Source organism: Bombyx mori, chromosome 10 (genome assembly GCF_030269925.1).
Source record: "Bombyx mori chromosome 10, ASM3026992v2".
Lineage (NCBI taxonomy): Eukaryota > Metazoa > Arthropoda > Insecta > Lepidoptera > Bombycidae > Bombyx > Bombyx mori.
Window position 1 is genome coordinate 5,925,327 of NC_085116.1, and position 25,929 is coordinate 5,951,255.

General features: G+C 36.4%; 3 protein-coding genes and 1 long non-coding RNA gene across 6 annotated transcripts; 1 reads left to right on the forward strand and 3 right to left on the reverse strand.

Moving 5' to 3' along the window:
• Positions 1-4,094: 4,094 nt before the first annotated feature.
• LOC101739930 (multiple inositol polyphosphate phosphatase 1) lies at positions 4,095-12,604 on the reverse strand. The gene is made up of 9 exons (XM_004930380.5): positions 12,250-12,604; positions 11,174-11,308; positions 10,575-10,750; positions 10,022-10,147; positions 9,428-9,578; positions 8,839-8,939; positions 6,952-7,061; positions 5,024-5,209; positions 4,095-4,388 (listed from the first exon to the last, which is right to left on the reverse strand). The coding sequence occupies exons 1-9, from the start codon at positions 12,386-12,388 to the stop codon at positions 4,220-4,222; spliced, it is 1,293 nt and encodes a 430-aa protein (XP_004930437.2). The 5' UTR covers positions 12,389-12,604; the 3' UTR covers positions 4,095-4,219.
• A 1,610-nt stretch (positions 12,605-14,214) lies between these two features.
• Positions 14,215-15,723, reverse strand: Hsp70-14 (heat shock 70 kDa protein 14-like). Its single transcript, NM_001279388.1, is given in 1 exon segment — positions 14,215-15,723. A coding segment is annotated over 1 exon segment (1,422 nt). The 5' UTR covers positions 15,683-15,723; the 3' UTR covers positions 14,215-14,260.
• A 1,314-nt stretch (positions 15,724-17,037) lies between these two features.
• Positions 17,038-23,596, forward strand: LOC101740200 (spindle assembly abnormal protein 7). 3 transcript variants are annotated; one of them, XM_062670505.1, is made up of 6 exons: positions 17,038-17,439; positions 17,515-17,754; positions 18,131-18,233; positions 19,668-19,774; positions 21,886-22,011; positions 23,218-23,596. In XM_062670505.1, exons 2-6 carry the CDS (start codon positions 17,641-17,643, stop codon positions 23,548-23,550), a joined length of 783 nt encoding a protein of 260 aa, XP_062526489.1. In that variant the 5' UTR covers positions 17,038-17,439; positions 17,515-17,640; the 3' UTR covers positions 23,551-23,596. The 3 variants fall into 3 exon arrangements, with proteins under 3 accessions (XP_062526489.1, XP_062526488.1, XP_004930439.2); XM_004930382.4 differs by having other exon boundaries at positions 17,042-17,415; XM_062670504.1 differs by lacking the exon at positions 21,886-22,011 and having other exon boundaries at positions 17,039-17,415.
• Positions 23,597-23,795: 199 nt separating this feature from the next.
• On the reverse strand, positions 23,796-25,273 carry LOC110385913 (uncharacterized). Its single transcript, XR_002431158.3, has 2 exons — positions 25,049-25,273; positions 23,796-24,666 (listed from the first exon to the last, which is right to left on the reverse strand). It is a non-coding gene; the product is annotated as an uncharacterized LOC110385913 (long non-coding RNA).
• Positions 25,274-25,929: the final 656 nt, after the last annotated feature.

Consider the following 25,929-nt stretch of genomic DNA (forward strand, 5'->3'; position numbering starts at 1 on the left):
ATACAATATTATATATCAGTGTTCTTATTTCGAGTTTATTAAGCGAGTTTGCATACGTTTGCCGTTATGGGCGCTGTTCTAACTTCATACAAATTTGAGTTAACTTTTACGCTATCGAGAACGTTAAAAAACTCGCACTAAGCACACAGGACAAATCAAAACCGTTTACTCATTTCGTTAGTTGCTTAGAATAAGCTAATAAATAATTAGTTTTTGTTATTATTATTTTCTATTATTATTAGTAGTCATCGTGGCCTAAGGGATGAGACGTCCGATGCATTCGTATCTAGCGATGCACAACTATTCGAATCCCGCTGGCGGGTACCAATTTTTTTATTGAGATACGTACTTAACAAATGTTCACGATTGACTTCCACGGTAAAAGAATAACATCGTGTAATAAAAATGAAATCCTCAACATTATAATTTGCGTAATTACTGGTGGTAGGACTTGTGAGTCCGCACGGGTAGGTACCAACCACCCTGCCTATTTCTGCCGTGAAGCAGTAAGGGTGGGGCAGTTGTTGTACTATAAAACTGATACATAAGGTTGGTGACGGCAATTCCGTTGCTAATGTCTACGGGCTCCGGTAATCGCTTCACACCAACTGGGCCATGTACTCGTCCAACCATCTAAGCAATAAATAAATAAATAAAAAGTTTTTATTATTATTTTTATTTTAATAAAACATTTCTCATGAAACTGCTGGTAGTTATTAACTTACGTAAACCGGCTTTGTAAAAACGAAACTAAAGTCGACTAAAAATAGACCGTGCAAAATGAAATTATAACTCAATATCGCTCTGCAACTTTAACGAGCCATTAACCGACGTGCATCATTCTCAAGCTTTATGAACCCGTTTTACAAACAAATTTTACATGCTCCTGACCCGAATACTTATAATGTTATGACTGCCTCGTATAAATCAGTCATACAAGCGATTCTTCGTATCGTTAATATTGTAGCCAAATCGAATGTGTACGGATGTTGTTTTACTAAGAGCATCAAATTATTAATATCAAGATCGTATGTAATTTTTATGGTGGTGACGAGTTTAATATTTAGTTTAAGTGATCAGCACTCATAGACCACTCTGTGACAGGCGATGACCATAGATAGACTCACCATAGACTTAGGAGCTCATAGACTTTTACTGGTGGTAGGACCTCTTGTGATTTCGCACGGGTAGGTACCACCATCTCCCTATTTCTGCCGTGAAGCAGTAATGCGTTTCGGTTTAAAGGGTAGGGCAGCCGTTGTAACTATACTTGAGACCTTAGAGCTTATATCTCAAGGGGGGTGGCGCATTTACGTTGTACATGTCTATGGGCTCCAGTAACCACTTAACACCAGGTGAGCTGTAAGTTCGTCCATCCATCTAAGCAATAAAAAAAACTCACACACGGTGTGAGTGTCGTCTGTTGGCCGCATTGATCGCAATGCTGATGCCTTTGGTATTTTACTAAAAAAACAAATACCAACAATGATGTGATTGATATATTGTATAACATTACTATAATTCTCTCTATGTCTCACACCCACTCACGTTTTTGCAAATTTTAGCAGTGCGATATAAAATTTATCAACAGTTTAATTCACATTCAAGAAAAAAATACAAACGGTCTTCTTTACTTTTAAATTTAACTTCGTTAACTACAAGTTTCAAGTTTAATTTTTATAATCGAACATGTATCAAAGTAGCTTGGGTTAATGTTTAACTCACAGACACAAAGTTTCTCGCAGGATCTTCTCAAACCCTCTCTCAGGCTGAGTGAGGCCACTAACTACAGTGAAGCCAGAATAGGACAGCGAGGCTACTGACAGGTAGGAGATACAAGGGTTAAGGATGTTTGGCTGTAATTTGTAGACATCAAAATGCCACATTTATAGATTCAGATTTGACTACGTCTACCAGACCTTAGCATCGGCTGATGGGATAGGAAAATGTAATAAGCATTTTCTTAATAAAGCTTTTGGGAAAAATTGGATAATTCATATTTTTTACTTTAAGTGTTAAACAGGTCTATGCACCTAGATTAGTATTGGTAGCATGTTGGTAGTAAATAGGTATTGAGGTCTCTAAAACGAGACACTAATGAAAAATAACTTTAAGATGAAATTCAGTAAACTCAAGACGTTCCTTAAGCCACTGCCGAGCTGACACAAGAATCAATTGCATCGTTATAAGTTTCATTCAAGTTTGCAGCTAACTTAATCAAAACTTGATCTGAATTAATATAGAACGAAAGCTGTTACGAACTTTCGCTCTAAGTTTGTTCAGTATTGACTCATAATTGTCGTTTTTTTTCTAAGTGCAAGTTTTACGTACGTCAAATAGGCCCTTTAGATAGGATATACAATTCTGCGCAATAACGTCAATAGTGATTATCATTGTTTCGTAATGATTAATAACAGGTCTGCAGTAAATTGGTGATATAAAGGATCCGACAGCTACATCGCGAATCGACCCTCGTTCGTCTATTTCTGTGTCAAACACAATCAGTCCAGTTGCGCTATGATCACTTTCCTAGAATTTCCTTTGGTTTTTGGTAATCGTCAGTGACCACGAAAACTGTGAACTATTGAAAAATTTGGAAATAATAGAATGACAGTAAAAAATCGTATCTTCCAAGTATGGGGGTAAAGGTTTTTTTTTGTTTCAGAAGTTACTGGTGGCCCGGAGGCCTTTCCAGTTTTACCAGGGCAGGTGGGCGAGCAAAGGCTCAGCCAGGAGAGGTGGGATTTGCTAACAGCTACCAGAGCGCCTCCAAAGGAGACCTAACGACTCAAGAGTAGCTGTTTAGCGAATGAAGTTACTACCGGATCGGAATTGCGACCCGCTGAGCAGATCAGGCGAGATACTCAGCGGGCTGATGTTTAAGTTAGGATGCACGTCGAACTCTTTGCTGAGTTCGACGAGTACGGTTACCAGGGTCCCTACTCCTAGTATTACAACTAAAGGTGTCTAATGCAAGGGAAATTGGATCTGATGGATCCGTAAGGACGTATCGGTGACGGTGACTGGCGGGTAAAGGTAAGTAGCATCATCTTGTATACGGGACAAGTTGAAATAGTGTCTACCCGTAAACAGCATTGTTGGAAGTCTCACCCAAATAGCGCTAGTGTTCGAAGTGGAAAGGATATGAATATAGCAGTTTTAAACAGAGTGAAGTGGGCTGGATTGAAGTGAGGTAGTTTATTGCGCTGTTTTTTAAATCTTCACTTGCTACTATGGCGCGACCTTAATTGGCTCTCTTTCAGCAGACACTTCTTAACACACTGAGATGGTTCGTTCTCCTTGATTAAAGTGAGATTTTCTATCGTTTTTTGGCCGACTTTCACATTACATAAAGTGTATTAATAAAACGAATTTATTATACCAACCTTTTCATAGAACTTTTATCGCAAAAACCCACAATTATTTAAATTAAATAAAGGTGTGAAAAAAACTGACAGATTAATGTGGTTAATTTTTATTTTTTAAGTAACAACGTAAACTAAAACACTGAGGAATCTCATTTTACTATTCCTAGTTATAATTAGTAAGCCTGTACAGCTAACTTGTAAATAATAATTTTCTCAAAATAGTTAACTGATGTATCTCAACTCGTTCATTTAAATACTAAAATAACTTAATTTCATCTTAAGCATTTTCTTTGAATTCAAAATACTGTTCACATACAAAAGGCTTACAATTCAAATCTATCGATCAATAGCCAAGGGCAAAATCAGTACAAGATTTTTATTTCCTATTTCAGTTCACCAAATATCTTAAAATTATGTGTTCGAAACATAGCAACCCTATTTTCCTCGCCGCGGCGGAGGCGGGGGAGAGGCGTGGAGTGACAAAATAAAACGACGTGCATCGACGAAAAAGCGCAATCATTGTCGGTCCCGTAAAACTGTATTAACTTTGATCCGATTAATAAACCAGCTTTAAATACAGTCCACTTTTATTCGTATAAGCCTTGCACCCAACATCTCATCGCAACGGCGCCAACATTATGTTTAAACGTTTTTAATTGTATGTAACAAAAATCATTTAAATTTTATATTTACAGCCTTACAATTTATTTAAATAATCAAACAAAATACAGGTCTTGAAAATTTTTATTGGTTCCTTCGACTTCTCCAATTCATTCAACGTTTTAATATTTTTGAGATTTGATTAAGCAGTTGCGTTGTTTTTTTTAAAGCATTTTCCTTTTCGTCACGGTCTATAGATCGTCCTTCTTCAAACTGCACATGTCGGTGTAATCGCATTCGTAAATCGATTTATGAAAATATTCCTTTAGCGTTTTTAATGGACAAAGCTCTTTTTCGCACATCGGCAGTTTGACGACGCGCTCTTGATGCAACGCAAGCACGTAGTCTACACCTTTACATCTGAAAAAAAGAGATTTAATTTCAATACTTGCGGCTCCATAGTCTCAAATATAGAGTTTAATATCATTAAAACAAAGTTCGGAAATTATTACCTAAGATTTTCAAAAAAACAGTCTATTAGAGATAGTCACCTGTATTGCAGTATTACGTTCCATACAGTAACTGTTAAAGGCATTTAAAAAAAAAACCTTAAAAGAGACTGCTTGTAGGGCGTCTCGACAGCCTGTAAGGATATATAACACCAGCCTACTTATTTCTATGTTTTTTTTTCCGTAATTATTATCTGGAAGCCTAATTCCAGCTACGCCGTGAGTTCACGGGCTCAACCTGAGAGAATTTGCTAACACTAGTCCTAGCAAGAGCAGTGCTTCACCGAATCTACCACCGGATCGGAATCGCGACCCACTAAGAAGATCCGGCGAGAAACTCATTGGGCTGTGTCTATGGGTTAGTTCGCTTGTCGAACTCTCAGCAAAGATTTTTTTTTTCTATACATGCTTAAACCATTTGTAATTTTTCAAAACAACCGCTACGGACAGTTTAGACTTGGACCTATAAGACAGCTGTTTAAATTTCTATGAGCCGTATTAGCTTCACTCTAGATGCTTCCGTGTTACTTAAGTGTTAGCACAGACCTGTACAAAACCAGCGCTAGATTAGCTCCGAAACAATCGATGTCAGAAGCCCTCCAAGTTCTGTCCGGTACGTTTTTGTCGCCTCTCAAGTGCGAACGTGGCTTGAAAAGTTCCAAATGCGTTAATATTTTTAATATCGTTCCGGAATGTGTGAACAGGAATGAAGCGCTGGGACCCCCTTTTGAACTGTAAAATTGTATTTTTAATGTCATTTTGAAGTAATTAAAAAAAATATAAATGGCAATACCAATGACAAACGATTAGATCTATTTAGAATTTTTTGAGCGTCAGGATGATCTTCATCGAAAAGTGCAAGTAAGAGATAGTAGGCTGTCTCTTACTTATAAATCAGAAGAAGAAGAACAACAACAACAAGTCATTATATTATTTCCACGTTCCGAATACTATAACATTTTTATTTACCACAAAAACTACCGTATTAAGCCATAAAAGTAGTTTTAATTATCATATACAGGGTGTCACAGAACTCAACGTCAAGCCGAAACGGGGTGACAGGATTGATTGTAACCATGATGAGTAAAATCAGAAAAAAAATCTATCCCATGCAGTTTGGAAATTAAGGGCATTTAAGAAAAACCTAGAAATTTGGTCAAACTGTAACCATTTTTCGGTTATTGTGGTTAATTTTTATTATTTTTATTCATTTAAACTTTGGAACCGTAACCCTAAATAGTATTTCTAGAACCACAGTCAAAAATAAAGACACAACTGCCCCCAAGTTTTCTAGAATTAAGACTATTTGTTGAACTATGAATCTGAAATTTTCAAAATTGACGTTGAGTTCTGGGACACCCTGTACAACTACTTCGTCAGAAATAATATAATGACTTGTTGTTGCGTTTGTTAAATATATGTCGGAGACCGTCATTAGTTTGGCAGCAAAACGAAACGCGGCACGATTTCCGAGAGGAGACATCACGATCGCGATGTCATCGGAACTCGGCTAACTTCGTGCTACGACAGACCCTAAACGATGGAGGCGCGCATAGACGATTGATTTTACACTGACCAACCAGCCTTCTTTAAGAGCGGTGCCTCCGTTCTAATAACTGTCAGTCGTTTTCTAATGTCAAGATTTCTAAATTGTTCTAAGACAACAAAACATATTTCTCTTAACTCTATCCTATTCGACCCTATGATGTCTGACGATGCTATTAATAGTCCGACATATACATATTACTATGTCGCATCCGGACACGACAAACGAAGCAAAAGCGTGCCACCTAGTGCATGCGAGCCACAATGTTGCCGATATCTGCAGTCATCGCTCGATTGGAATCGAAACAAATTCGTTGCTTGCATAGATAATACACTTAATATTTAAGTTACCTGACTTAGGAAGGATCCTCCAAAAAGTCTGAATATAATATATAAAAGATTAGGCTGTATGGTATGACACCTTTGCCTTTCTAATTGAAAAAATAAAACTACTATTAAGTAAAAGTGAAGACGTCTCGGAACTGTCATCATTTCGTGCTGTGTAAGTAATCTATTTGCAAGATTACCCACTATACGCGAAAAAGTCAAATAAAAAATGAAGATATTGGCCTATTCTGCGACACATGTATATACATGTGGGGTTTTCTGTTCAGGTTGGGCCAGTGAAACGGTTGATGACTTCACACAACTTGATTTTTATTACGTCTTTCTTCATCTATGTAACTACAATTTATACGTCTTACGTCTTCAGAGTTACACCGCGTCTGTCTGCCGTCGCGTCCGTTAACTACCCCCCTCTCACTTAAAAAATAAACCTATGCGTTCCGCATTTATTCGCCGTCTTTCTTACTTCTTAACACGACATCTCCTATCCCTCTCACTCAGAAAGATCAACTGTATTGTAACGTTTTCTTGAAACTGTTTCACTATAGGAGCCGCACCAATTCACAAGTCCACTGAATACTCACCTAAAATTCTCAAACATATTCTTGATGGAGACGCAAGCCTGGCGGTACGTCAAATCGTGACCGTATCCGTCCATCCAATAATATTTCAAATCCTGATAATATTCCATTGTCTGAAACAAAAAATAAACACATTTATGTCTTGCAAAATGTTGCATTTTCCCGGTATTTCGAGTGGCTTTGATCACGTAAAATCACGAACACGCTCTCGTATTTATTAGCAGATACTATACCCAGCGTCGTCCAGGTGATTTCATAAAAATATAGAATACCTATATTCATTGAAGATAGATTTTAATATTTTTTATATTAGTATACAAATATAATTTCGAAGATTTCAATACGGTCTAGATAATTGACACTGATAGACTTGTAATAAATACGGCTGTTAACGACAATTATATTGACTTCATTGAGAGCACTGATAGTGAATCGGAAGGAATTGAGAATTTATAATTGTTTTGTCAGATGTTTCACTTTTCAAAATAAATAAATCATTACGTAAACATACATGTTTTTATTTTATTTTACTATAATCTAAGGTAAGCACTAAAAGAAAAAAAAATGTTTTATAAAATAATAAATAAAAAGAATAATCAAAATAAGTAACTCGCAATCATTGTTTTAACAGATCCTAATAGATACCGGACCATTAGTATTTCGTGCGAAAGGGACAATGCTCTACAAAGCCGAAATTAGTCGAATATCTCTTTATAGAAATCAATGTGCATTATTTATTGCCCAGTACTATACGTCAGTTCTGTCAGCACAAACAGTACTTGACCCAAATATTATATAAAGGATCAAATCATCATAGTCGGTTAGGCAGGATGGCAGAGCAGTCGTGGTCATGTGAAAACCTTGTTTATTAAAGCTTTGACAGCTGTTCTCCGTAATGAGGCTACAACGGCCTTGGTGGCTAAAATCCCCCCCTAAAAATGTTGGTGCAGAAGGCTACGGGAAACCACTGCACTATATTCCCAAAATAAGAAGAATACGAAAAAAAGAATCAAACACGTAACGCATATTTAAAAAAAAATCCTAAGTGATTTTACAAGGAATTTGTTGAGTAGTGCGATCCTAGTCGAACGGGTGACTAATGATTTCATGAATCGAGGTTATCCTTGGTTTTAAAACAAACCAGTCCATAGACATCACTACGTAAATGCCGTCGCTCAGTTTGAGACGTGAGTTGGAAGTCTCAAAACGGCTCTCCCTTAAGCTATAATAAAAAACGCGAAAAAGTCACACGCGGTCATCTAACCCCAAACTAGGATTCCCGACACTATGGCAACTAGATACTGGTATACATACATATAAATACATACACAGCAAAAAAATCTGTTCATCACACGAATGTTTGCCTGAATGTCATGTATCTGAAACACATGACGGCTTTTCGATAATGGGCAGGACGGTAGTACCTCCGCATGCGGGCACATAATATTACTCCCTATCACGGGTAAATTCGATCGCAGTGGGCTGGTAAATTACACAGAACGAATCTGCCCAATCTCCTACGAATCTCTTAGTCGTCTAGGACGTGGACAGCCTAGACCTTGACCTTCAGTCGGGACTTGAGAATGATGCAGAAATAGGTAATATCTCATGAGGGCTTAACGATACTCTAATAACAATCAAATTGGACGAAAGACGGGAACGTGGCACTGAACCAAATTGGAATAGGTAATCAATAAGTCGATAAGACAGAAGCCTCTATAGCTAGACTTTCCGACCTCAAGATTTAGAAACCCGAGCATCGTTGTTGATAATACGGTCCGCTGCCACTTCTATTGCTTCAACGAGATCCGATGTTATGAAATTAATGTTCAAGAATTCCGTTACATCATACATACAGCCGAAGCTAATAAATTACTTTCACTGACAAACCTGAACACTTTTGACATCAAAAGGGTAACACCAGGGCGATGTGAAATGTTTATTCCATGAAGTTTCAAAGCCGCAAGCTTTGTACATTAAGTTCACGTCATCTGGAACACACAGAAATCGTTAATTATAATGTTTGGTCATCACTATTGGATACATAAAACAGCAACTAGCTTGTAGACAATTAGGTTGCGTTGTTAATTTTTAATAATACGAGTGTAGGGTGTTCTTTCTCGAAGTCGAAAATTTGGAATAATTTACAGACTCAACGAAAACGGAAAACAATATTCAGATGCATTCATAAATACGAAACTGTGGTTTAATTCAGTTTATATTTTGTGAACATCTTTGTCGCCCGAGGTCATCGATTCCGCGCTTCGGCCACTGTTCAATTGTGTTACATTGCGTTATGTGCAAAAAAGCGGTATAAAATCGTTTTTTTTTTTTTTATCACAAATATTATATTTCACTCCTATTTTCACTTTCTGCAATGATTACCCATCATTCAAATGAGTGAGTGAGTTATGTGTTAATATACTCAAAATAACAAATAGCAAAGCAAGGTATGCTACATAAGAGCATATTTACGAACCCAAGCTCAATAAATTTTTTAGACCAAGCCTTTTCGTGACCGATTTAATTGTGTCATTCATTTCTTTGCTAATCCCATAGAGTTTTTGTTCCGTGTATGTTAATGGATTCTTTTTTACTTGCTTTTGCCACTTGTCACAGTGTTTGTAAAACTGAAATAATGACAATTTTCTGTTGTAAATTTTATGGAAGAGTTAATAGTCTATCTCACAAATCCATAATATAAACAAGCTAATTTTAAATATAAAAATGTGAGCCGTCACGGGACGCCTGGCAGATGTGAAACATCGACATTATTTTGTAAAAGTAATATGCAGAAAAGAACAGATTGTGATAGGAACTAAATATGTCATAATGATAAAATAAAATATTACGAAAAAATAATTTGTTTTCAAGTAAAACACAGGTATGTGTTCTGTAGTAATTAACACTGTATACACTACGGAGTATACACTATAGGTATTCGAGTTCATTGCGCATGGCGTCGCCACGGCATGCGTCGCCACACCAGAAATCTGTTCTACGTGCGGCTATAGATGTTTCACATCAATAATAATTTATTTACATTTTAATACTAAACTTATGTAAAATTTACCCTTAAAACTGTGTCAACTTTGGCCGCCGGAGAGAATATTACATCTTGGGCCTCCTTCTTGTCGAAGAGCCCATTTGCAAAATATCTTGCGCTTTGTTGTGCTCTTTGTGTTGCCGTGTAGCGAAACTATAAGCGGAGACCAAATATTACATACACATTTACTATTTAAATGTTTTTTTTAACATCTGGTCTTCAGGTGATTGTTAAAACCCATGACTAAAAACAAGTTTAATAAAATTTAAATACATGACTACTCTATGGCAGAAATGTCAGGAATTCTAAGTCTAGTAAGCTTATTTAATTTCAATGGCAATAAAAAACTGACCCATTCCACTTTCATCCAACACCTAAGATTTTACTGAGTTGCGAATATCAAAAATGTATAACAATAGCAAGTACGCTCACACCATGAATACCACATCTTTCACATAGATACTGATACCTACCAGAAATGTAAGCTGCACCGTGTGGTACAGCACTTTAATAAAACGGTAAATTACTATCTTTTATTACGTAATAAGGTTAATAATATTGAATAATAAAATTTGTTTACCAGGAATGTCTGATTGTCATATTTTTCTTTAACAGCTCCCGGAAATCGTTTTCGTGTTCTTTCTGCTAAAATTATCATTTCATCTTGTCCCTCTAATGTTAAGAATTTTTCTTTATCTAAATCCAAGTCCCATGTCCAACTTTCGATTTTTTTTATTTGTTCATCGGATAGCTCACCTATAAAATAATTCACGAAAAAGTCAAAAAAGTGTAATCATTCAAAGTTGATTTTTAATAACTATTTAGTTTTTACTAATAGTTAGGGGTATTTGAAACTTTTTAAGATAGTTTATGATACAATCTATTTATTCTTCTACTAGATTTTTAATATTGAGGCTTTTTCTTAATGGTATAATATGCACAACTAATTTGTGACTCACAATTATCTCTGTAGCAAAGCAAAAAAATGATACTAGTAATATACATGAACGCATACTCAGAATCTTTCTCACAAGTCTTGGCAAATGATAACATATATAATATACATATACATTAATATTAATATATTTATTTGCTAAATTTTATACTGTTATAAAAGTTATATATTTGCTTCTGCCTGTTAATAATGATTAGTTAAGTCACTTTAAAAAATGATAAAACCTTTGCCAAGCCTATGTCTCAGTAATATCTCCAGCTTCAACTCTTTTAATCGTGTATTTATTTTTGTTATATCCTTAGCATTAGGATATCTTGTTCCATGTCTTATTACCATCCATATTTTTGAGTCCTTACAATCTGAAATTATGAACAATAATATTAAATTATTATTTTCAAGTCATAACATTACTCAGATGCCAAGTTTATTATCATATAACTTTTCAGGCAAGCACTTGGTCTACTTGGTATTATATGATTACTGCAGTGGATACACATAACATTGTAAATGTCACCACTCACCTTTAAACGTAAAGCAAACTGAGACTTACTTGTCCAATTTTTCAAAATAAAATACATGACTGCTTCACTAAGAAAATGGGCAGAATAGTTGAACAAACTCATATAGGCTCATAATCTTCCTGATTACATATCTCTAAAATTATGAACTTGGAAAATGTTTTTTTTTTAGGAATGGAGGATTACTTGTGGCTCTTACGCCTTTCTAGGTTGAGAAAAACGAATGGGCGAGCACCAGCTCAGCCAGGAAGGGTGGAATTTTCTAAGAGCTGCTCAAGCACCTCCAAAGGAGACTAACAGCTCAAGGGGAACTGTGTCACAAATGAATCTACTAGCAGATTTGAATCATGACCCACTAAAGAGATCCAGCAAGAAATTCAAAAAGGCTGATCTATTGGTTGGATTTCATATTGAACTTTTTGAAAGATTTTATGAGTATGGTTACTAGGGTACCCTATACTGCTCCTAGTGTTAGAGGCTTCTAACGACAGTGTTAAGAGATCATGTGGATGGATAAGGACATGACTAGCTCCGAGAAGGCAGCGGTCATGGCGCATTGACTTATCGAATAACTGAAAATCTTTGATTATAATACGGTTTTAAATAATTATTGATAGAGACAAATAAGTTGCTTTAATTTATTTAGATACATATATTTTTAAATACTTCTTAGAACCTACAACACCTACAAATATTAGCACGCTCATCCTTCACTCATCTGTTAATCTGAAAGTCTAATCTATCGTTTCCTTTTTAGTATGAAATATTTAGTACACACTTACTTGGATATTTAATTTGAGAATCATTTTTGTTTCCCTTGAGTCTGTAAGGGGTGCGTGACCCTAAATGATTTTGAATATTGCTAGATTCAGATGAGCAGTACAATGCAAATGATACTAAAATGAACAAACATAACTTCATAGTTAAGCAAGTTATAATTAATTATCTTCCTAATTTGTTTTTACAAGAATTTATCAAGTAATCTAATAATATACCCGCCTACTTAATTACTATTTGTTATCATAATGAATCTCAAATATTAAGTGTATTATTTAGGATAATAAATTGAAGCATTTGAAGCCGGGCTAGAATTTTCACAAATCTGTGATTGGGAAGTTCGACAATCGTGACAATTCTGACATTTGGTTGTTTTTTTTTTTTTTTTGATGGTCTGGTAATGAGACTTTTAAGGCATATTTTTTCTACTTAAATTCTGATAAAATATAAAAAATGAGACGAAGATGATTATTGTATAGCTCTGAGCAATTGAGATGATATTAAATGAAACTAAATAAGATGGGATAAAATAAAATCTCAGTAAAAAGGTGGTTATTTACTGAGACTTTTGGAAGCACCTGAAAAGCTGCGTCCAGCGGCATTGTTTAATTTTCCCACATATGTGCACTTTTACAGATGGTAAACAGGTAATCGGTATGAGGTAATCAACAGTGATAGGACCGTTAATGTTGGTGGCTGATACATTGGTGATCCTCAATATACCTCGGGAGAATGTCAAAAAATATCCACTCGTATCACCATTAAGAATAAGAGAGGTAAAATTCCCGGCAGAAGCTCTCTCATTTGATGTTATTTTAATTTTAACATCAATCATAGTACAGCCATGGCAACGAAATGACAATATGGGGCATATTACATTGTATTGCTGTAGATCAGCCTTTCCCAAAGTGGGCAATAATGCCCCCTTGTGGGTGGTGCAGGCTTAATGGGGGGCGGTAATAGACCCAGAAAAAAATGGAGGCATTGTGTATAGGCTTGGAAGGCGATTTATAATTTCATCTAGGAGGACTTTTAGATACCGACTGAGCTCTTGCTATAGTGGTTCTAAGTAGGTAGAAAAAATGGGGGCGCTAAAAATAATTTATTCTCAAAGTGGGCAGTAGACAAAATAAGTTTTAGAACCACTACCGTAGATAGACAAACAAGTTCAGTTCACCTTCTTTAAAGTACTTATTGGAACTCAGAAACATCATATGGGATAGCTGGTTACCCTCAATAGATCAAATCGAAATATTAATTGTTCTATTTAATTGCTTTCCCACCGTTCTTACTAGAAGTCGCAAGTTCGAAGAGAAATAGGCATGATAGCAGTACTTACCTATTTGTAAACAAACCATAGTAATAGTGTAAGTATGTATGCATTTTCACAACTGAAATTTAAATGAAGTGTTTTGTGTTGTCCAGCTGGAGCACTGGGTATGAATACTCCAGAGGGTCCCACAAACAAGTTCGAAAAGGAATGGTAGCGAGCGAGGTGCGGACGTATTCTCGTGTGTATGCTTCGGTGGTTGCGGGTGAACTGTCGACGCCAGTAAAGGCGTACGCGCGGCTTGTCAAAAGGAAAGCCACTCGGTCGCTACTCTTTGAATCGCGCCGGAGCCGACAACGAGAACCCCTGATTGGTCGCGGCGCGCGATCAGACGCGGCTGCCGACGCGGCAGGCGTTAGGGTTGCTATAAGTGAAATTTTGTCCATTATAGTTACATACATGACTAAGTAGTTCAGTAGCAACCCTGACTGCTGGACTGAGATTGTGTGTTTTATTCTCACATCAGACAAATACTACTTTGTTGAATAATTTGTTTGCTCGCTGGGTGTTTAAAATCTATAAATGCATATATGTATATTTAAACATGTACAAGTGTTTATATTAGTCTTTAGTTTCCATAGTACAGGGGACCCTAGTTTGAGACCGTGTGTGTGTGTGACTTGTTCCCGGTTATTATTATATTAAAATGAAACAATAGGACAAAATTATAAAATTTATTCTTTCCATTATTCAACTTCCAATTTTATACTTGATTGTTGTAATGTTGCTTTTAATGAAAAAGGTTTTTTAAGATTCTCAATATTGAATGATTCTGTAGCATAAGCCTCACTTTCAGGTGATGTGTGTAAGGTGAAATCAATATCTTTTATTTCTTGCTCTGCTTCCACACTTTGAACAAATTGTGCAAATGGAGGTGTACCTTCCTTAAACAGGTGGACTGTTTGATCTAAATATTTCATATACACATCTTTGCCTAAGAATTCAACTTCTGTATTTAAATCGTTCATAGAAAATTCTGGAACATCTAATAACAACCCTGCCTCTTTAGCACAACCAATAGCTATTACCTCATCAGGGTTTATACCCGACAGAACTTCAGCATCAGGAATCAAATTTGCAATGGTAGACTGTAATTTAGGTATCTTCATACTCCCTCCACATAACACAATTTTGCTAATTTTACCATCAAAACTTTGTATTAGCTTCTCGGCAGGCTCTACATAGGAAGCTATTTTTGATGATATTATGTTCTCAAATCTAGCCCGAGACACATTTTGGCTCCAGTCAACACCATCAAGCAATGACTCAATAAATACATGAGCTGAATTTAAAGTAGATAAAACGTTTTTACAGTTATCAGCATGGTTTAAAAGTTTGGCCATGGCTCTTTTACTTTCCTGAGGGTCTAACTTCCACTTCTGTTTAAATTCTTGTGCAATAAAATCAGCAAGATCTTTTGTCAAGTACTGTCCGCCTAAATCCGAACGAAAAATATTTTTTTCAACACTAACAAAACCAGCTGATACTTTGGCAATAGATACATCACAAGATGATCCACCAAGTCGATAAATAAGTACATTCACATCTTCTAGATTTTCTTCAATGTTATAGGCTAATAAAGCAGCAGCCGGTTCACTAATCACTTGAAGTACTTCGAATCCCGCCAGTTCTGCGCATTTTACTAAGCGTTCTCTGCTTTCATTTGACCAATGTAGTGGGGCAGCGAGCACCAATTTGAGATCACCCTCATTCTTCACAGAATGACTAGCAATCGTAAATAGTTTAGCATAAATTTTAGTGGCGATGTTATCAGGACTAGAGTATAATGTTGTTTCGCTTGTCTGGAATTCATATACAAGTTTTTCGTCGTTCTGAATTTGGCACGATGATGATAACTCAACATATGACAAATCATCTTCATTGAAATCACAGTTCATTAGCCGTTTATTGTGCTTAATAATTGACTTCGATGACGCTTGTCCTGACTTTGCTGGAAGGCCAATTTCCCATTCTGTACCATTTAGAGCAATTATTGCGGGGGTGACACGATCGCCGGCGTCATTGGCTATCACAGATATTGTGCCGTTCGTAAACGATGCTAAGCATGCTGTACTGTTACCCAAATGTATTCCGTAAGCTGATGCCATATTTTAAATAGATAATTGTACTATTAACAATACTAAAAGTTCATAATAATTCAAATAAAAATCACATGCACATTTGTATGGTCTAACCATAGATAACTGGCATCCGGCATTTGACAGTGACTTAGTTGAGAGTAGTTCTATTTTTACAACTGAAAAGACAAAGATATCATACCATACACGCTAATCTTTCGTATAAATTTTTTTTTAAAAATGATATGGAGTAAAATGTGAAGTGAGTGGATTTGATTAATTAAAAACATTCATCATTTGACATCAAACTAAATGAAATGAGATGATATGGCATGATAGTGGCTATTTATTGAGACTTTTCAGTGGACTTTTTAGAAGCTCCTGAGAAGCTACTTCCAGCGGCTTTGTTCAATTTTCCCACATACGTTTACTTTCTCATATACTAAACAGTTTATAAACCACGGTTATTATATATTTAAACCTGAAGAAACACTAAATAGCAAAATATAATAATTCACACAACTTCACTTCTCGCGTTCCCGCCAAAAAGTCTTGACTTAGTTGACATTTATAATAAGACTTGAAATTTTTCTTCTTTTTTAGTAAGTAGTAGTAGACTTCTTGTGGCGTTATTGTTGTTAGGGTCAAGAAAGAAATCTACCGATGGTAATCTCACAGTTGGAGCCTATTGCTACCAATTTAAAATATCTGTTAATGTGTAACAATATTAAATACTTCTATTTGTATTTGATTTATCTACAGCGTTAGTAAATAGATTGAAAAGTTGAACTAAAATTATCATTTCTGTGGATAGTGAATGATTAAATTTGGATGAACTCAGGAATTAAGTATTTCAGGAATTCACCCACAACCCTAAAGTCTATAATATCATGAATAATTAAATAGCGATTACGATTATATTTCAGACAGACGTTACCGCAAATCTAGTGCTTTTTTCACTATATTTGTCAATTATAATTATTACGTTTTTATTTGTAAAGTAAGACTCATTCGAAAAAATTGAAAGTCGATATATAGTTTTCAAGTCTAGCTAATTTTTGTTTTCTTAAATCTATGGCTGATCTAAGAACTATACATACGTCTGGACTTTTTGGCGGGAACGCGAGGAGTGAAGTTGTGTGATTTGATTTGTTTTGTCTATTTAGTGTTTCTTCGTGTTTAAATGTGTAATAATGGTGGTTTATTAACTGTTTAATATCTGTGAAAGTGCACAAACGTGGGAAAATGAAACAAAACCGCTGGACGTAACTACTCGGGATCCTCCAAAAAGTCCAATGAAAAAATCTTAGTAAATGACCACAATTTTACTGAGATTATATTTCATCCCATATCATCTCATTTAATTTCATTTAATTTCATCCCAGTTGATTAATGTCTCAAATTAATCATCTTCATTTCATTTCACTCCATAATATAATTTTTCATAAAAATATGAATATAAATTAAAATAAGACATGACTTAAAGGTCTCAGTTACCAGGTCATAAAATCCCTTAAAAAAATATTAAACATACGTCTTTAAAATAGCGGCAATTGCTTAAATTAGCGGCAGCTTAAAAAGTTAAGCAATTATAATTAAAAGATCTTTAATCGTTTTCAGCTACATCAATGTTAAAAATATAATTTTTTTATTTAATTTGCAAACTGTCCAATATCGGTATGGTTGATAATTTAGGCGATAAGTCAACCACAAACCTTGATCGTTTCGAAAGTATTGTACAAAATTTAACTAAATGTAAACTAGTAAGTAAGAATTCATATAACTAGGTATAATTTCATAATTATATGTTTAGTTCTTATATCGTCAATAAATTCACTAATGCTTAATTTGTATACTTACAGGAATTTTACAAAGACAGGGAGGAAATCAGGAAAATTCGAGAAATAAATAAAAAATTGGAAGTAGATTTGAAAGAAACTCGTGAATTAGAAAAATCACATCGCTACCGCTTATTGACATCGCGTGAAATGATAGGAAATTTACAAGAAACTGTATCTCAATTGGTGTATTTAAAAAGAGATGTAAAAAAATTAAAAGACGAAATACTTTTGAAAGAAAAAACTATTAATAGTTTTGAGAAGGTATGTATATTTTAAAATTTGAGTACATTTTAATTTACATTCGTAGGCAATTTAGTCTAATAAAGTTCTATACCTTTCCATGAATGGCATAATATTAAAGCATAATATCAATGAAGACAATTTTCCACATCAGTCGGCATCAGCAACCGCCTGTTTCTATTATGAATCAATGTTACGTTTATGTTTGAAGAAGTTGCTACATTGGCGCCACTCTTACTTTTACCCTTCACAACAATAATCTATTTTTATTATTACTTATTTAATCCGAAGATATAATTACGTATAAATCATTAAGTTTATTCGTAAATACAAATAGTTAGTGATAGGATAATTTTGTAATCAACCAAATCTAAACTATCAATTCGCGAAACTTTAGGATAAAGAAAATTTATTAATGAAGAATGAAATTAGTTTGGAAGAGCTACGTAACAATTATGAAAAGGAAATGGAGGAAATGCGTGCGCTGAACGAAAATAAAAGTCAGTATTTTACTTTATAATAAAATGAACTTCTTAGTTATATTTAGTATTTTGTGTTAGTAACAGCTAGCGAAATACTTTAATTAAAACTTCGTTACCTCAGTCTATTGGACGCTTACTTCTTTATGGACAATAAAAAGACAACGGACCGCACAAGGGCTGCGTTGTCCAAATTTACGTTCATGATTAAAAATCTAAATAAACAAGTAGTGTGTTACCGAAAACAATAAATGTAAACTATAAAATCTCTTATTCAAACGAATTTTCATGAAACATTTTCCACCTCAATTACCCTATGCACAGTCCTACTTAGGGGAAGCATCTATAATGAATGTCCCCAGTGTGAATAGAAAAAGGACTTTTCGAATGGTGCTAAGACCTACTGTTATTCCGTACGCGTATATACCACCAGTCTGCTTATTTCTGCCGTCAAGCAGTAATGCGTTTCGGTTTGAAGGGTGGGGCAGCCGTTTTAACTATACGGAGACGATATAACTAATATCTTAAGGTGGGTAGCGGCATTTACGTTATACCGGTAGCCACTTAACATCAGGTAGGCCGAGAGCTCGTCTACCCACCAAAACAAAAAAAAAATGCTTTTGTTAATTAATGGAATGCCATACTTGTCATTTGTCGTCTATTATTAATCTCTTGCCAATGTTTTTCCATCCCTGAGACCCTGATCTGTAGGTGGCTGGTAGAATTTGGAATGAGATTCACGAAAGATGGGGCTGCTCGCGGAGTAATTTGAGAGAATTACCATCAAATACCTGCCTGTGTTGTCATCAAAGACAACCGTTCTATTTTAATTTAACGAGACTCTCTCAGTATTAATAAAAGTAGTTGACGCCTGACTTCAAAGGTTTAGTTGCCTGCCGCGTCGACGACAGCGATTGGGATGATCTTCGTTATTCATGCCGGTAACAGCCCTAATCTTGACGCTGCAAAAGCAGGTTATTTTTTATTCATTCGCGAAGCAGCTGTTCTTCAGTTGTTAGGTCTCCTTCGGAGGCGCTCGGGCAGCTGTTAGCAAATCCCATCCCTCCCGGCTGAGCTTTTGCTCGCCCACTTGTCCTGGTGAAACTGGAAAGGCCTCCGGTCCACCAGTAATCCTTCAATCATAAAAAAGGTTGTTTGTCTCCAAAAACAGGTCTAGTGCGTTTTTTTTTAATTTGCTGACCCTACTCGATTCTAATTGACGATACGAACAATCCCTGTTCTAGTGTATTTGTCCTTATCGTTTGCCAAACCAGCCATCACGTAACTAAATATACCCTCACCCGGAGAATCTAATATACCCCTCGAGGTTACTAGAATATGTAAAAAATAAAATATATATGTCCGTATCTTAAAAAAAACCACTGGAGTTTCTGCTATCAACTATGTAGCTATGCAGTTTCTAACAATGCATTTCGTCTGTTCTAACTTGTATAGTACATGAAATCCAGCATGAATCGGACGCGAAAGTGGCACAGTACACTTGCGTCATTGAAGAGCTTCGTTCTAAAATTAAGGACTTGGAAGCTGAACATAGAGAGAAGGTAGGTTTTGTTTTTATTGCTGAGATCGGTGCACGAACTAATTGCCAACCTAAGTGACCACGGGAGCCCATAGACATCAGCCACGTCAATGCCGCCGCCCATCTTGAGGCAATTGTCTCAAATTTTACAGTATAACAGCTACCCTACCCTTTAAGCCGAAACGCATTACCGGTTTACGGCAGAAATAGGTAGGGTAGTGGTACCCACACGCGTGGGCTTACATAGCTTTCTACAACAGTGTATAGGATAATAATGAAAAATTCAGATTTGATTTTTATTACACGATGTTATTCGTTCACCGTGGAATTCTTTTTTTTTTTTTTTTTTATTGCGTAGATGGGTGGACGAGCTCACAGCCCACCTGATGTTAAGTGGTTACTGGAGCCCATAGACATCTACAACGTAGACGCGCCACCCACCTTGAGATACAAGTTCTAAAGTCTCAGTATAGTTACAACGGCTACCCCACCCTTCAAACCGAAACGCATTACTGCTTCACGGCAGAAATAAGCAGGGCGGTGGTACCTATCCGCGCGGACTCACAAGAGGTCCTACCACCAGTAATTACGCAAATTATAATTTTGCGGGTTTGATTTTTATTACACGATGTTATTCCTTCACCGTGGAAGTCAATCGTGAACATTTGTCACGTACGTATTTCATTAGAAAAATTGGTATGTATTTGTCTTTGGACTCCAACATCGGCACGTTTGCATCTCTATACGAATGCACCAGCCGTCTTTTCGGCCACACTGACTTCAGCTTAGGCAACTTTTAACTTTATGAACTCACGGCCCATTAGTGTTAATTAGTTATTTGTGCCCACAGATATACCATAATGTAATCGCTACGTGCATAATTAAAAATTTTACTGGTTATGTTATTTATTGTACGGTGTTATTGTTTTAAGCTATTGCATAGCTTTTTATCGCGGGCCTTGAGCGCGGCGAACGAATCGTGAAATTCCGTAACAAATAAAACCTAACATCCCTCACTCCATGTAGCTCGCGTTCAAGGGCGGATCCAGCTTTGGCGCCAGGAGGGGGTCACATAGTCAAATTTAGATGCGTTCGTTCCCAAGCGTTTGCCATTATACAAAGTTATTATGTTATATTAAATTAAATAAATATTGAAGGTATGTAGTTACATAAAATCTGTATGGTGACAAAATATATAAATAAAATCATTATATTCAATTAGTGGTCCACCTAAGTCCTGGAACCAGCTCAGGGGGTGGTCATGACCCCCATGACCCCCCCCCTGGATCCGCCATTGCTCGCGTTCAACACATTCACACGTGGCGCTTGAGTAGTGTTTGTGAATAAGCGCGTGACGTCACACTGCATGCGCATCATGAAAAGTCTGCCCATCTCTCTCTCGCGCGGTCTAGCTTATGAGTGTGAAGGGGACAGTAAATGTTTTACTTTTATTAATGTTTAATATAGCGTGGTCTTGTTATAATATTGTTTTAATATTAAATTATCATTGTCTAATTATAATTGCATATGTTGATAAAAATGCTATGCAATAGCTTTACCGCGGCAGTTCCCGAGTGCCACACGTTTTTTTTTTAATTTGAAAGGAATTTGTTGACCCTAAAAAAAAAGAGAGGTCTAATCTAAAGGCCCGTAATCTAATCTCCTTAGGTGTTCCTAAGGTTATTAGTATTACTAGTAAAGCTTACGTTATATCTGTGCAGTAAGAGAAACTACTTACTTTTACTTTTACTGGTGTTAGGACCTCTTGTGAGTCCGCGCGGGTGGGTACCACCACCCTGCCTATTTCTGCCGTGAAGCAGTAATGCGTTTCGGTTTGAAGGGTGGGGCAGCTGTTGTAACTATACTTGAGACCTTAGAACTTATATCTCAAGGTGGGTGGCGCATTTACGTTGTGGATGTCTATGGGCTCCAGTAACCACTTAACACCAGGTGGGCTGTGAGCTCGTCCACCCATCTAAGCAAAAAAAAAAAGTAAATAGAATGAGGATACAACTACAGATGGATACTTTAATTTTTCAATATTTTTAATATTTTTATTAATATGTTTATTTTTATTTTCAATATTTTTAGGAAATATGCCTTTCACAGTTCCTTTCGCTGATAATGTTCTAGGTAAACGTAGTAGTGCTAGAATACGAAGAGAAGATACAACGTGGTGCTGCCCAGATAGCGCAGTTGCAGGAGCAATTAGCTCACCAAGCCGCTCGTACTGATGCCAACATTGACGCTTATCGAAGGGTTTGTTAATATGTGGCCCTGTTATATTGATATGCTACTAATGATAGACTAGTGTCAACAATTGAGTATTCATAACTCTTTGAGCGATTCTTTTTTTCCCTACCTATGCTGAGAGCCTTGAGAGGCTATTTCAACTTTAGGTACCCTAGGGTGTAGGTGAGCTCTCGGGGCTCAAACCGGAAGTGTTGCTAACACTGGCCCTAGCAAGAGCAGTGCTTCGCAGAATCTACCACCGGATCGGAAACGCGACCCACTGAGAAGATCCGGCGAGAAACTCAGTAGGTAGGCTGTGTCTATGGGTTAATTTACTCGTTGGGCCCTTCGTCGCAAGCGACGGATTCGGCGACGGGTTTTTGAGCGTTTGTTAACGCTAGATGTGTTGGATCAGTAAAAATAGGTCCTGTAGATGAATAGACTAGCTTACGGCCTCGGTATTGTTAAGGTTAAGGAATCAGGATAACTGCTTCGCGATAAACATGACCATACGAAAAAATCAACCTTCAACCGTTTTGTTATACTTTTCGACGTGGAGTCCTACTACTCCGCGCACAGTCGGAATAACCCCCTAGACTACCAATGATTAGATCGAGAGGAAAAAATGATGGTCCTAAGCAATTGAGAGTTCAACCTTGTTCCTAAAGGTAGACTGCTTCCATTATTCATGGGCTCTACTTAATACTATGAGCAAGTCTAGCTCTCCTCGCCTTAATTCCCAAAAAAGTCGATCTCATCTCATTGATTTAGTGTTTTGCAGATTCTTTTTCATGTCATGCTTACCGCGATGTGTTTATAGAAAAATATTCCTTTGCTAAAAAAGGTATAAGTGAATCGTTTAAAGAATGCTTATGAGTGTACCTGCAATCTAAGAAGATACCTACACATAGGGAGAACGGTCCTCTTAGTCACACTATAATTGACTTCGCGTATGAGCTTTATAAGTTTGCTTCATTGCGTGCTGTTTTAAAAACAGTACAATAAGAACGTAAGATCTGGTAGTGGAATCGTTCCAAAATATGAACATGGAGGTGGTATTGTTTAGCACAGTTTGTGTTATGATATAAACTACGACACGAAACTTAATTCATAATTGTTTCATTATATCATATTTAAAAAAATCGTAATTGTGCTGACGAAAACGTACGTGCCCAATTCCATCTAATTATAAGCGGCATAATTACATAACGACTATTAAAAATAAAATTGCAGCGCCTCGAAGATCTAGAGGAGAAACTCAAGCAGAGTCAATTTAAAAAATATCTAGCGCAAAGTACTTATCCATCGCAATATGAAACTCAAGTCGAGCGTCCTTATTCCGTTGATAGAGATCGTTACACGGACACTAATTCGGTAGAATTAGATCCAGTGTTGGAAAATGCAAGGTCTAATATGACATTGAGCCAGAATAAGGCTTCAAGAACGAATACATTACAAGTAATGTATTACGGACAGAATAATAACAAAGCAAAAGAGAAGAAAGGTTCTTTTAATATTACGAAGAAGAGAAAGCTGTACAGTGAAAAGGATTTTCAAGATATGTAGTTTGGTATTTTGTAACATTATTCTGTGAAATAAACGTTTTTCTTTCGTTTGTTTTCATTATTTAGATACCAGACAAGGGGATGTAAGATCTCAATTTTTATTACATTAAAGTTTTATTCAAGAAAACTAGCATGTTCGGTGTACAAAAATATCTGAATAAAAAGCGATATTTCTTTGTGATTTTATAATATTAGCGCAGTAGGGGAGACCGGGGCAAGATGAGATAGCTAAGACAAAACTCGCTGTACAAAGACAATTATACTCTTTAATTAAATTCTTTAAGAAAATAAGTAACACTTATACATTTGTCTCTTAAAATTAATAATTTTATCAAGGAAAATCATAGAAGTTTTTTGACAAATAATGATTAACGATAATGAGGCGAATTTCCCGTCTTGCCCCATGGATGGGGTAAGATGGGAAATACTACGGGGCAAAAGGAGTACGTATTTTAATCGGGTAGACAGCGTTCACAAATGTATGCCTTTTCGTCTTCTTCATCTACTCCGGTACAGGAATCGTGTGCCCAACCATGGCAAATACTGCAGATAGCCAGCCCAACCCTCGGTTGACTCTTAGTATAAGTAACCACAATAGATGCAGGCCCAGTCACCGTCCTCCTCTTAAGATAAACTATCTTCCGATTCGATTTCTTTGGCGAGTCTTTTAGCTTGACGCTTGTTTTCAGTTCTTTTTATCTTCTTATTTCCAACTTTATGTATTCGTTTTTTACGCCAATCTTCTCCTGCCATGCCGGTTTCTTCATTAAGTGGGCTATCTATATGATTTCGCTGAGCCATCTGATAAGCTATTTATTACACGAAGTTATTTTCCTGTTAACCGTGCTTCCATAACACACATTGCGCGAACTCATCTTCTTGTTTGCTGTAAAAACAGTTTTGAATCGTCACAAATACTTTTTCCCATACTTAGTCGTTACCGGAATCAGTGTCGTCATCCACAGTATCACGAGCTTTTCTTACACGACGGCGGAACATCATATGTAGCTGAGGCTCGAGGAAGCCCCAACCTGTTATTAAGAACGCATAAGACCCAGAACTTCAGAGTCCCATTTGCCACGATCTGTTTTTCGTTTATAGTTCCGAACCATTGTATCTGAGAAAAAAACTTTATGAGAAAAGCAACGATATATCTTGCTAATGTAGAAGTTACAACAATATGTACTTGGCAAAGAAGCTTACAGTTCGCCTGATGGAAAGCGGTTACCGTAGCCTATGGACGCTTACAAAACGAGGTTGCAATACTATCGATAGGTAAGTAGGTACACAGAAGGTATTATTTAAACCACACGGAAGGGGCAAAACGGGATAGTATCCCGTTATGCCCCGATCATTGTGCCCCGACCCACATGTATTGAAATAAGTTGAATCAATTCTAATCTTAAATCTTACCGGCGCAAAAATCTAATCTGAATTTAAAGTGTTATAGTACTACAACACGCTGAGGATTAAAACATTATATTAATTCAAGTACTTACATGTCTGCACATCAGTTTCTTAACCAAAAACCGGATAAAAACACTTGAAAAATCAGTTTTTTTCCTATACAACACAAAAACGAGATCCAACACGTTCGCTCTGCTCGGACGCACTTGCGCAGTCTGAATTTCGTGCAAATGGCGCCGTTACCGGTCCGAACACGATTACCATTCATGGACACAAGCTTATTTCCCGTCCTGCCCCGAACTTCATGTTGCCCCGGTCTCCCTACCTAATTAAGTGATTACGACGTACGGGAGATTCGATAACAAAACATGAAAAGTAAGCGAATCCCATGTCTGTTTGATATATTATTATACCTAACCGATACTGATGGCTTGGTTTTATCAATAGCGAGCTTCATAGACAATTTTTATACAAAAATAATTATATCTCCGAGTATTTGAATGGATTACGTAGACAATTCTATTACGTGATGGAGTTTGTATTCTTTCAAATAACGAAAATTTGAATGATAAATAGACCTTTTAATTACGCTGATAATATCTTACATGAGTACACAAGGAATATAAATGTGGTGCATTCAAGTGAGTTACATCACAAGCGATTGTGACTGTCTGTATACATTAGGTCGTCTTGGCCTAAAATTATAATAAAAATTGGTACTTGTCTGCGATTAAATCCCCCAGTAGGTACCGTATATAACGTACGGTACGGTACCAATTTTTCTAATGAATTACCGTACGAACTATATCTCACTTTCCCAAAGGACTACCACGATGACGGAAAACCTACCAAAACCCGTAAAATTATATCTTTACGTTATGAGGGGATGGCTGATGGTACAGTGCCATACTATACAATAATAGTGACTACATTTACTTTCTGATGTTCATGAACTCCAGCAACCGTTAATCGG